The 12812-nt window shown below is 42.8% G+C and overlaps 1 protein-coding gene across 2 annotated transcripts in view; it reads right to left on the bottom strand.

The window, feature by feature from the left end:
- The window catches only part of LOC143276138 (high affinity copper uptake protein 1-like), a 47366-nt gene that overhangs the window by 12599 nt on the left and 21955 nt on the right, over window positions 1–12812 (bottom strand). Inside the window, exons 2-3 of one of the 2 annotated variants that reach the window (XM_076580554.1) lie at window positions 5660–5858; window positions 131–197 (exon numbers count right to left, since the gene is read on the bottom strand). In XM_076580554.1, the coding sequence (XP_076436669.1) occupies window positions 131–197; window positions 5660–5770 (178 nt within the window). In that variant the 5' untranslated portion in view covers window positions 5771–5858. The remainder of the gene's footprint in view (window positions 1–130; window positions 198–5659; window positions 5859–12812) is intronic. The other variant, XM_076580555.1, reaches the window with a different exon arrangement.

Genomic DNA, 12812 nt, shown 5'->3' with positions numbered 1-12812 from the left:
ATAACAGAAATGCACCAAACATGCAGTTTCACATATATGAAAGCACAGTCAAATACATATAAACGTACATGAGCTCCAACACACACACAACGATGATAACGATTAGGAAACTGGAATAAAACAGGCCTACCTTCAGCAGTATGTGTGTGCAGCTGCTCGAACAAGATATACTCCACGATGCCCGTGTGGAAGTACATCTGCAACAGTCACCATCCCAAAAGCAAAGGATGACCTCGTGCAAGCCCGTGGAACACACGTACACACAACACATAGCGGTGCAGTGTTGGGATAAACGCCAAATAATTACACGTGCGTTGTTCGCATTGTGTGTGTGTGTGTGTGTGTGTGTGTGTGTGTGTGTGTGTGTGTGTGTGTGTGTGTGTGTTCCCTCCAGTTTTAGAGTTATGCATGCGTTAGAATGACTGGTGCGATAGCGCTTTGATTTGTCTCTGCACAAGATTCAGCGCTATATAAATATAATTATTATTGTTATTATTGTGATATCTATTGTTGTATCTGCATTTATCTCTGTCTGTTTATCAAGCAGGCACGCACGCGCACGCACACACGCACACACGCACACACACACACACACACACAGAGCGGACGAAGAGAGAGAGAGAGAGAGAGAGAGAGAGAGAGAGAGAGAGAGAGAGAGAGAGGATGACTTTTCTACCAATATTCCATTATCCACTGAAAAGATTTTGAATGATTATTCATTGCTTGGAAAGTTTTCGGAAATTTTAAACTCCAGTCCAGTTAGTATCCTCCTTTGATGAATTTTGATTAATGTCGTTATTTATACTTACATTTTTATAAGTTAATACTTGTTGACATGCAAACACATATTCTCCCTCCTATGACACCTCATTCATTACACACCACAATCTCTTTAACTTTAATTTCTCATAATATACTTTTCCTCCAGTACATATCATTTACACTTTCCGTCACTAATATTCACATGCATTGCCATTCTTTCATCACTACTACTCCTCTGTTCGTCTAATAACACTTGTAGCGGTGAACAGACCTTAACTCTCTCCATACGAACGGTGAAAGAGACGACGTTAACAGCGTTTCACCCCAATTACCATCATCAAACTATTGCAAGCGGAAGGCTCTTATACTGAAGAGGTGAATGTTGACAAAGAATACCACAATTCTGACGACGGAAGCTAAAGGTTGGGTCATTCAGACACCCACTGGACATCCGAGGGGTCTGTGTAGAGGAGAAGAGAGGACTGGCCGTACTGAGTGAGTTAAACTGAAGGTCACAGAGGACGGAGTGAAAGAGAGAGAGAGAATCTCCGACCGGGACTTGACCACTTTCACTGAACCCTACGTTTATTTCGTTTATTTATTTATAGTCTGTTCATCTAAGATAATGATATTAGACTGAAAATAAATATTATTATCATTATTTGGATTGTTATCATTTCTATCATAATGATGATTGTTATTATTAATTAGAAATCGACATTTCTGTATATTCGAATGAAAATGGGGGCGGTTGAGGTTGGAGGGGAAGGGGGGGTGGGGGGAAAAGGGGGAGGGGACTAAGGAAAGGAAGAGAGAGAGAGAGAAAGAGAGAGAGAGAGAGAGAGAGAGAGAGAGAGAGAACAGAATGTGGAAAAGATAAAGTACAAAATCTAAAATGGAGAGGGTGAGTGTCAGTGACTGGAGAAAGAAAAAAAACCCATAATACTGGAAGGGTGTGTGTGAGAGGCGGGACAGGGGAAGCGGGATTAGGACAACATAAAAAGAGATCAATAATCAAATATTGTATGCACTACTTCTGTATATTATTATTTGAAAAGTGGTTCATGTGGGGACCTACAATAAACAACCAACTCACTGGACCCTACGCACAGTTCCCTCTTCCATTTTCACCCCATCCCCTGTCACAAAATCTGTTCGACTGTGCCTTTGTCTACTGTCGACCCTTTCCTTAGAAATCAAACTTGGTAATACATCCATCCCTCTTTCCAGCTCGTCAGGAACCTTGGCGTTGTCCTTGACAACACACTGTCCATGCAAAAATTTATCAGTCAGACATGTCAATCCTGCTACTGTCAACTGCGACGCATCAATGTCGTTCGGAAATATCTGTCCACCGACGCAACACCTAAACTTGTCGTTTCTCTCATTCTCTCTCACCTTGATTACTGTAACTCCCTATTGTATGGTTTTTGCCTGCTTCATCCATTCAGTCCCTTCAACGCATACAAAACTCTGCTACTCGACTCGTCCTCTGAAAGAAAAGATCTGAGCACAAAACTCCTAATTTGCAACATCTCGATTGGCTCCCTGTCTCACACAGAATAGAATATAAGATCAGCACTCTGTGTTGTAAATGTATTCACAAATCTGCCCCTTCCTATCTTTGTGGCTGCCTTCACCTACTACACTCCATCTCGCTCTCTACGATCGACTTCGGATCCCCTCTGTCTACGCATACCCAGATTCAAACACTCCACTGTTGGACGCCGCTCTTTCTCTGTCTCTGGACCTTGCAGTTGGAATGAACTTCCTCTTTCGCTTCGTCAGGTCTCCGCACTCAGCTCTTTCAAGTCTGGCCTTAAAACCCACCTCTTCACAAGACATCGTCCCTCCCCTGCCTCTTCCTTGTCTTCAGTTTCTTCAGTTTTAGAGTTATGCATGCATGTAAATGACTGGTGTGAAAGCACTTGGATTTGTCTCTGCACAAGATTCAGCGCTATATCATTATTATTATTATTCTTATAATTCAGTAAAAAGACAAAAACAATCTTACTGGCACGAACAAAGACAAACATGCAAAAGAAACCCGAAACAAAATAAAATAAAATTAAATGATATAAAACAAAATGAAATAAAATAAAATAATATAAGGTTCACTTTCGGTTTCTCAAAGAGGCGTCACTGCGTTCAGACCAAATGACCACACACGTTTTAACGACATCTGCTAAGCAGATGCCTGACCAGCAGTATCAGTAACCCAGCGAGGCTTGTCAGATCTTGAGTGCGTGCATTTTCAGTCTCTCAAGGTGGCTGTCATTGCGTTCGGACAAATCCATATACGCTACACCACGCCCTGCAAATCAGTGAGCCTGCTCGGTACGCACGAAGAGTGCCGTGGAAATAGGTCCCCGAATTTAGGATAATTAAAATTGAATTTTCCCCGATTTTATGCACCAGTTCATGCCCTAGTTTTAAGTCATGATTTTTCTACCTCGAGTTTACTCACCCGTGAAAGCCTGTTTCCTGGCTGACTGGATTTAGTGCAACCATGCGTAGCTCACACTTCGATCCTGATGGATCTGTGCCGTGTGGATTTCGACTCCTATCTCGGTATGCAGATAGTGTTGTGACTAACTGTGCATTGATTACACGACCTGCCAATAATTTTGAACTCAAGAAATTCGTCGGTCTTCAAAGGTACTCTCTCTCTCTCTCTCTCTCTCTCTCTCTCTCTCTCTCCTGGAGACTCAGCATATACTGTTAACTTCCTTGCAAGCGGTCACCTTCTCTTTGCAAAAAAATCCACCCGAAAAGTAGGGGATAGGCGTTTACCTGGTACTTTACCTTTGTATTGTATTGTATTGTATTGTATTGTATTACTTAATTTGCCACAACAGATTTCTCTGTGTGAAATTCGGGCTGCTCTCCCCAGGGAGAGCGCGTCGCTACTGAGAGCGCCACCCTTTTCTTTTTTCTTTTCTTTTCTTTTGTTCTGCCTGCAATTTTATTTATTTTCCTATCGAAATGGATTTTTCTGCAGAATTTTGCCAGAAACAACCCTTTTGTTGCCATGGCTTCTTTTACGTGCGCTAAGTGCTTGCTGCACACGGGGCATCGGTTTATCGTCTCATCCGAATGACTAGCATCCAGACCACCACTCAAGGTCTAGTGGAGGGGGAGAAAATACTGATGACTACCCGTGTGATTCGAACCGGTGTGCTCAGATTCTTTTGATTCCTAGGCGGACGCGTTTCCACTAGGCGAACACTCAACTTCCAGTATACGTCGTGGTGTATACACACACTCAGAACGCTTGGTACTCAACCAGGAAGGTGCGGGCTACTACTTCACTAAGCGGGGGGCCATGTCAAAGGCCTACATGATCTATCACTCGAAACAGTCTATCAAGAGGAAGATGGCAGACCTGTTAAGACGCTTTATCAGCCCCGTGAGACAGTGTCCGTGAGGGTCTGGGTTCGATTCCTAGGCCAGCAGATGTGGTTATGGTTATGCAGTGACATCTCCTTGAAAACAATCGAAGCTTAAACTATATCACTAAACGGAGGCTATGTCGCTCAGCGGGCTACTTCAATCAGTGGGGGTGACGTCACTAAGCCGGTTACGTCACTCAGTGGGGGTGACGTCACTCAGCTGGTTACGTCACTCAGTGGGGGTGACGTCACTCAGTCGGCTACGTCACACAGGCAAAACGGCACAAACCGGGTCTCTTTGACACATGAGGTCTTCCGTGCATGCATGCATATATTCAAATTGAAACGAAAGGTATATAGGCAGAAGCAGAAGATGATGAAGCAGAAGAAAGCAACAACAACAACAACAACAACAACAACAACAACAACAAAAAGAGATACTGAACTGCTGACGACGACGATGATAATGACAACAAACCGACGTTTCCTTTTATTTCATTTCACACACACACACACACACACACACACACACACAAATCGCGCACGCACACACGCAAAAAACGTACCACCTAACATAAAGATGAAATTATATAAAATAGAGCAAACAATCTCCGTGGCAGAGATAACTGTATTAGCAAACACCGCCGAAAGCAACTGATTTTTGACCAACCAAGAAAAACAACTATCCTGATGAAAAATGAAAGGGAAGTAATTTGCATGGTACTGAAAGCAAGTTATTTCCCATTGTGAGGTTCTCTCTGTGTCTTTCTGTCGCGTTGCCGACACAAAATGTGTTTTAAAGGGACCTGAATGAAATATTTTCTTTTTCAATTATGTTGTATTTGTGCCCTTGGTCACAGATATGAAACGTTTTCCAAACACCAAACTCATTTTCGTCATCATCATCATCATCATCACTTATCATCAACGTCACAATAAGCAATACGTTGAAGTACACCAATATAATTTCTGTGCTTTGAATTTCCTTTTTTTTTTTTTTTAAGGGAAGTTTGAACTTAGAAAGAAAGAATCAAAAAGTGTGATACAAATGACTGACTTGCGTATCCAACATTCAACATTTAGTCTGAAATAGAAATGTTTAGACGAAACACACACACACACACACACACACACACACACATATATATATATATATATATATAATAGCTGCTTAAGAGTGACCCTGGTAACATGTAAACAACTTATCCCTTGAGGAAGGAACGTGATCGTTCTGAAAATTTGGAATATTTGACAGATTGATGTGTTTGTTTTCTTTTTTCTTTTTTCTCTTTATATATATATATATATATATATATATATATATATATATATATATATGTATATATATATATATATATCTATATGATGGTGATAATAATAATGATAATGATGAAGATAATGTATCATGTGAGAATATTACATAATATACTGTTATTACTATCACTATTATTAACATCATTACAATTCTCAGTATGATCATTATTATCTTTATCATCATTATTCACCTTCATCATTCCGTCCATACTGGAGTTTCCCATACCGGAACCACCCATGTGACTTCCCACTGCGGAATCTCCCATGCCAGTTTCGGACATTCCCATATGGTTCATTCTCATTTCCGCTATGATATGACCACGGTGCTGCTGCTGCCGGTATACCTATTTTGTCCTGCTTTCGTTCTCGTTTTGGCAGCCCCTACGAATTCTGAAACAAAGAAGAAAAGAGGACCAAAAAATTATTAGCTGAATGTCGGATTAATTACATACATGTGTTGTGGTCTCTGTGTGTACTCTCTCGTTCTGTCTGCTTTTATGTGTTCTAATATTCGCATTCTATGACTTTAACTCACTCAGTACGGCCAGTCCTCTCTTCTCCTCTACACAGACCCCTCGGATGTCCAGTGGGTGTCTCAATGATCCAACCTTTAGCTTCCGTCGTCAGAAATGTGGTATTCTTTGTCAAACATTCACCTCTTCAGTGTAAGAGCCTTCCGGTTGTAATATTTTGATGGTGGTAATTGGGGAGAAACGCTGTTAACGTCGTTGCTTTCGCCGTTCGTATGGAGAGAGTTAGGTAGCATTGTGTAGTGTATGCAATGACATATATAATGTAGTATGTGTAGTGTAGACTCTGTTTGTTTCAGGGCAGGGACTGGATGGAAAAAAAAAAGCGCGCCAGTGCTTATCGATTATCCTCGAAAATAAAGAATTTGTCTTGTCTCATCTCTCTCTCTCTCTCTCTCTCTCTCTCTCTCTCTCTCTCTCTCTCACACACACACACACACACACACACACACACACACACACACACACACACACACACACACACACACAGAGACTTGTAGACCGGCAGAAGGAGTGAGTGGGAGAGAAAGAGAAAGAGAAAGAGAAACAAGAAGACAAACAGAAAAGGGGGGTAGAGAAATAAAGAAAGAAGAGAATGAATGAGAAAGACAAACAAGTTCAAAGCAGGTCAATAAAACGAAAGAAATATGAAGTCTGTGAAAATACCATAATCATCACTCCATCCCCCACCCCCACTCCAAACCCACACCACCACCACCACACACACCCCCAAAAATAAAAATGAATAAAAAAAAAAATAATAATTTCTATAAAAAAAAAAATAAAAAAAAAAAAAAATAATAATAATAAAAAAAGGAGGAAAAAAAGGAACCAGCACGATAACCCAAAGAACAACGCCACTAGTGTAATACTGATCCATCTCCCCCCCCCCCCCCCACCCCCTCCACCCACTCCACTCCTCCTCCCTACCCCTCACCCCAACAAACACAACACACACACACACACACACACACACACACACAACATTAGGACCCTAGCTGACGTACACACACTGATGCCCCGTTGAGGAAGATGAAGATGACGATATTGATGAATAATTATCACTGAAACATCGGGACATGACTCCCCTGTAGTACATAATTATACACACATAATATACACGTCATGCACACGTTTCATTTTCTATCCACCGTCTGCTGATGACCACGTTGCACTGAGTTACGGACATCTCTGTAATCAGATATGTGAGAAATCTCCTCTCACCAGCGTCATGCCCGGACGTGTCCCTAAAGGCAACGCTAGGCCTTAACGAGGAAATAAACAACACAAACAGCACTGTCCCTAAAGGCAACACTACACCTTAACGAGGAGATAAACAACACAAACAGCACTGTCCCTAAAGGCAACACTACGTCTTAATGAGGAGATAAACAACACAAACAGCACTGTCCTTAAAGGCAACACTAGGCCTTAACGAGGAGATAAACAACACAAACAGCACTGTCCTTAAAGGCAACACTAGGCCTTAACGAGGAGATAAACAGCACAAACAGCACCGTCCTTAAAGGCAACACCAGGCCTTAATGAGGAGATAAACAACACACACAGCACTGTCCCTAAAGGCAACACTACGTCTTAACGAGGAGATAAACAGCACCGTCCTTAAAGGCAACACCAGGCCTTAATGAGGAGATAAACAACACAAACAGCACTGTCCCCAAAGGCAACACTACGTCTTAACGAGGAGATAAACAACACAAACAGCACTGTCCCTAAAGGCAACACTAGGCCTTAACGAGGAGATGAACAGCACAAACAGCACTTAAGTGTTGTGACTGGTACACCAAACTGTAGAGAGTTAGTGCAAAAACTGAAGTAAAAAAAAAAAATCATAATTAAACAAAACAAGAAATTGATTTAATGCTGGGGGTCATTCAGTCACCTACATTATTCACACACACACACACACACACACACACACACACACACACACACACACATGAAAAAAAGAAAAACGAAAAACGAAGGATGCAAACCATTGAAATATTTGTTCATATCATTAAACATATTATTTGATAATACGTTCTATTTTGTTTTCATGAACATAATTAGAATTGCCTTTCCAGTACAAATGTGTGTGTGTGTGTGTGTGTGTGTGTGTGTGTGTGTGTGTGTATTGCGCTTCTTTCTTTTTATGCAAAACAATATCAATGATTGTAATTTCCCATTTATTTATCGAATCATTTTTTAAATATATCTATTGGTTTAACTAGCTAATCATTAGATTATTGTATTTTTGTTTTAACTGTTTGTCCAGTGCAGTTGTTTGTAAAAGACATTCCGCTAGAAAATGAATGAATAAAATAATAAAATCTTTACAATTTTGTACCATAATTTGTATTGTAACTCCCATTTATGCCTGATTGTAAAATGCTTCATTTGGAAAAGAAAAACCTTCTTTGCAAGCTTTTTTTTTTTTTTTTTAGACTACCTGAAAAAAATTGAGTTTTGCTCTCCATCACTTCTCTGGCTGTGGGCCCAAAAGAAGGACCTTCCAGACATGAACCTATAAATAGACCCACATAGCCCGTACTTTCCAGGCCACTCATTAATATGTGACCGCTTCATCCCATTTGCATTATACAATTTGCATTACGTATTTGCATATTGACCCAGTTTGTATCATATCATACTCCCAGTTTGGTTAAATATACATACCAAGTCAAACTGATGCAAACTATAAGCCTTTTCTAACAGGTAATGAACAGACTTTTATAGACAGTGACAAGAGTAACATAAGTAATAAACAGACTTTATTAAGACATGAAAAGCGTACCTCTGGGTAATAAACATACTTTTATAGACATGATGAGTGTAACTTAAGTAATGAATATCATTTTTTTTTTTTAAAAAGGATGTGAAGTACTAACATAATTATAAGTGGTGGTGTTGGATTTTACTCTTCTCTTTTTTTTTTTACTTACACTGGATCACAAAAGGCCTGTTAATGGTTCATCATTATCATCCAGTTGACGGCCACAATCGTCATGTCTGCCACAACTAGAGGGCTGCGTGAAGATTGAGATGCTGTCGTATAGAAAAGATAAAGAACTAGACAGATGAGAACAAAGTTAACATAACTCATACTCTATGTGGGTTTTATCAGCATACTACTGCTTCTCTGCCATGCTGATTGACGCCTTCTAAGACTGTGACCTGGGCGTCTACCTTCAGTTTCTCACAGATGGCAAACTTTTCAACTTGCGGCGACTCCAGGTCCAGGGTGTTTGAGGCACTGTTGAGAGAGTTCCTCTTCGCTGATGACTGCGCCAACTTGAGCAGATTCACCAGAGATGCCTACGAAAGATCCTCGGCATAAAGTGGCAAGACAGGGTCTCCAACCTCCAGGTCCTAGAGAGGAGCGGCCTGCCCAGCATCGAAAGCCTGCTGATCCAGTGCCAGCTACGCTGGACAGGACACGTTGTCCGCATGACAGACAGCAGGATCCCGAAGATGCTTTTGTATGGCCAGCTGAAGGAAGGCCACACCGAACTTGGAAGACCCGGCAAGTGCTTCAAGACCTCAAAGCCTGTGACACAGACATCGCTTCCTGGGAAACTGATGCCCTTGACCGCTCTCGCTGGAGGATGCTGTGCTCTAGTGGCATAAAGACGTTTGAAAACAAGAGAACGCTGGCCATTAAGGAGAAGCGTGAGCAAAGGAAGCAAGGCTCAACTTCTGGAGACGTTTTCCCTTGCAACACCTGTGGGAAGTGCTGCACATCCAGAATCGGCCTCTTCTCCCATATGAGGACACACACCGACAGATAAGCCTGCCTGCCTACTCATCCGTCGGACCGACGGGAGACTCCATCACTGCATTTCGCTCTTCACCCACTCAGGGGCTAGCTGATCCCAGTCCTCCAGAAGGGAGGGCTGGGCCTAAAAATAAATTAAAAAATCAAAATGTTCTAAAGAGTGGGCGGATATTTGAGAAGGGGATGCCTAATCCTACCTACTCTATCTAACTACTACTTTTGCGGTTTTCAGTTTTCTTGGGGCGCTCTTGACTTGAAGATGTCAACGGTGTCGGCTGCCATTGCTGTTTCAGACAGTGTATTCCAGTCTGCTGTGTTCGGCTAAAATTCGCGGCTAACTCAGTAAGAAGTAAAAAGACGACCCCATACTAGGACCAGGGGCAAGGGTTGGGATGCAGGAGCGATCTTTAAAACCCTGCGCTAAGGTTGTCACTATCACTGTCTGCACTGGAATGTGCTCACGCACAGTGCAGCAGCTGCACACCCTCGGTAGAGATATTCCAGCAACAAATCTGAACAGATTGTGTTGTTGGGCTGGGTTTTTTTGTGTTTTTTTTTTTGGGGGGGGGGGGCAGGGGGTGGGGGTGGAGGGGGGCCTGGGGGGGGGGGTGTATTTTTGTTGTTTGTTTTTGTTTTTTGGGGTGGGGTGGTTTCGGAATGTTCTCCCCTTAAGCGTGAAGTAATCTTCAACAAGATGAAGGTGTTCACCTGAAGGAAGAAGAAGAAGAAGAAGAACAACAACAACAACAGGCACGATCGAATCTATTTATAGTGCTGTGCACAAAAAAAAAAAAAAAAAAAGAAAAGGTGACCATGACAGCCGCTGTGCTTCACGACCACTGCTGACATCATCGTCATTAACGTGTTGCAAGCGGGAGGTTCCCACACTGAAGACTGAGGCGGATGGAGGCAAAGAATTCCGCATTTCTGACGACGACGACGACAGCGACAGGCAGGGTAGGGCCCAAAAGACATTAGCAGATAGTGGTCTTTCGAGAGAGACAGACAGACAGACAGACAGAGAACTGGCCATACCGCCAATCCCCAAGGCTTCACCCACTCCCTCCTCCTCTACCCCCCACCACACCCCTCCCCCAACCCACCCCCCACCCCTCCGCGCCCCCCCACTGCCCCCCACTCTCCCCACCCCCTTCAACTGACCCTTCTCCAATCCACTACACCCTTCGTCCCCACCCATCGAACTCCCACCCCACACCTATTACCTCAGTACCACTATAACTCTGTGGGGATTCAGGAAACACACACACACACACACACACAACACACACACACACACACACACACACACACACACACACACACACACACAAACACACACACATACACACTCGTACGCGTACACAGTAATCCCCCACTCCCCCTCCCCCCACTCGATTTTTTTCCTTCACTCGTCTAATATCACCTACATTGAAAAGACGTTAAATTAAAGAACGAACACACACACACACACACACACACACACACACACACACACACGGCGCTGAGGCTGCTTAAATTCTCAACAACAACAACAACAAAACTTGCCCAGGGCACAGCACTGACCGTTCACTATGAAACAATCGCCCCACCTACCTAACAAACAAGCAGCATGTGACTGACTCGAGTGTCAGTGGGAGGAGGGGGGGGAGGGGGTGTGGGGGTGGGGAGGGGGGAACGGAAGCATTACGTCGTCACGAGACGTCACGAGATGTAGTTGACAGTAGGGCTTCGCACTGTCACGCGAGTAAGAGTTTCGTTGACAACCCTTTAACTCTTTCCATACGAACGGCGAAAGAGACGACGTTAACAGCGTTTCACCCCATCATTACCATCATCAAAATATTGCAAGCGGAAGGCGTGAATGTTGACAAAGAATACCACAATTCTGACGACGGAAGCTAAAGGTTGGGTCATTCAGACACACACTGGACATCCGAGGGGTCTGAGTAGAGGAGAAGAGAGGACTGGCCGTACTGAGTGAGTTAACGGCCCGTTGTGGCCAACGGACTTTAATAACTCTTAAGCCCGCACAGTGGTTGTAAAGGTAAATAAATGATTTAATAAAATAAATAAAAACAAAAAACAAATTAGTAAATAAATGAATAGAAAACAATTTAAAATAAACAAATAAAAACAACGACCGCCTCTGCCGCATAGCATTTTACTGGACTGAAGACACCTCTGTATTCTCTGCAGATGCACAGACATGCGTGTTTCTTATCATCATCATGACGATGATAATCATCATCATTATCATCATTAACTGTCATAGTAATACATATAATTGTTCTGCAGCGGGATGTACATAATAATTTTCGGGGAGAGGGGATTGGGGGGTTAGTAAGCGTATATGCCGGGGTATATTCGTGTTTCCATAACTCCTCGTACGCTGACGTAGATTTCGGGATCTATGTGCGTATTTCATCTTCTGCATGCGAATCCACACGAAGGGGGTTAAGGCAGTGGCAGGTCTGCACAGAAGTATGCTGACCTGAGGGATCGGGCAAAAAAAAAAAAATCTCCACCCTTTACCCACCAGGCGCTGTGTTAGGGATTCGAACCCCGGACCCTCAGATTGAAAGTCCAACGCTGTAATCAACCACTCGGCTGTTGCGCCCGTCGTTGTTACTGTTACCACCATCATCATCATCATCAGTATTATCATTACTACTACTATCATTGTTATTATCACAGTACAGTACACACACTATGGCCACAGACATTAACTCACTCAGTACGGCCAGTCCTCTCTCCTCCTCTACACAGACCCCTCGGATGTCCAGTGGGTGTCTGAATGACCCAACTTTAGCTTCCGTCGTCAGAATTGTGGTATTCTTTGTCAACATTCACCTCTTCAGTATAAGAGCCTTCCGCTTGCAATATTTTGATGATGGTAATTGAGGTGAAACGCTGTTAACGTCGTCTCTTTCGCCGTTCGTATGGAGAGAGTTAACCCTTTGAGCCCTGAGTTCCTGAGCAATTTTAACCCTTCTGCCTGAGCTCCTGAGCCAAAATTTGCAAAATAATTGGTATTAA

Source organism: Babylonia areolata, chromosome 31 (genome assembly GCF_041734735.1).
Source record: "Babylonia areolata isolate BAREFJ2019XMU chromosome 31, ASM4173473v1, whole genome shotgun sequence".
In the NCBI taxonomy this organism is placed as follows: Eukaryota; Metazoa; Mollusca; class Gastropoda; order Neogastropoda; family Buccinidae; genus Babylonia; species Babylonia areolata.
The sequence above is the reverse complement of the archived record's forward strand: the minus strand, read 5'-3'. Positions and strand labels throughout refer to the sequence as shown.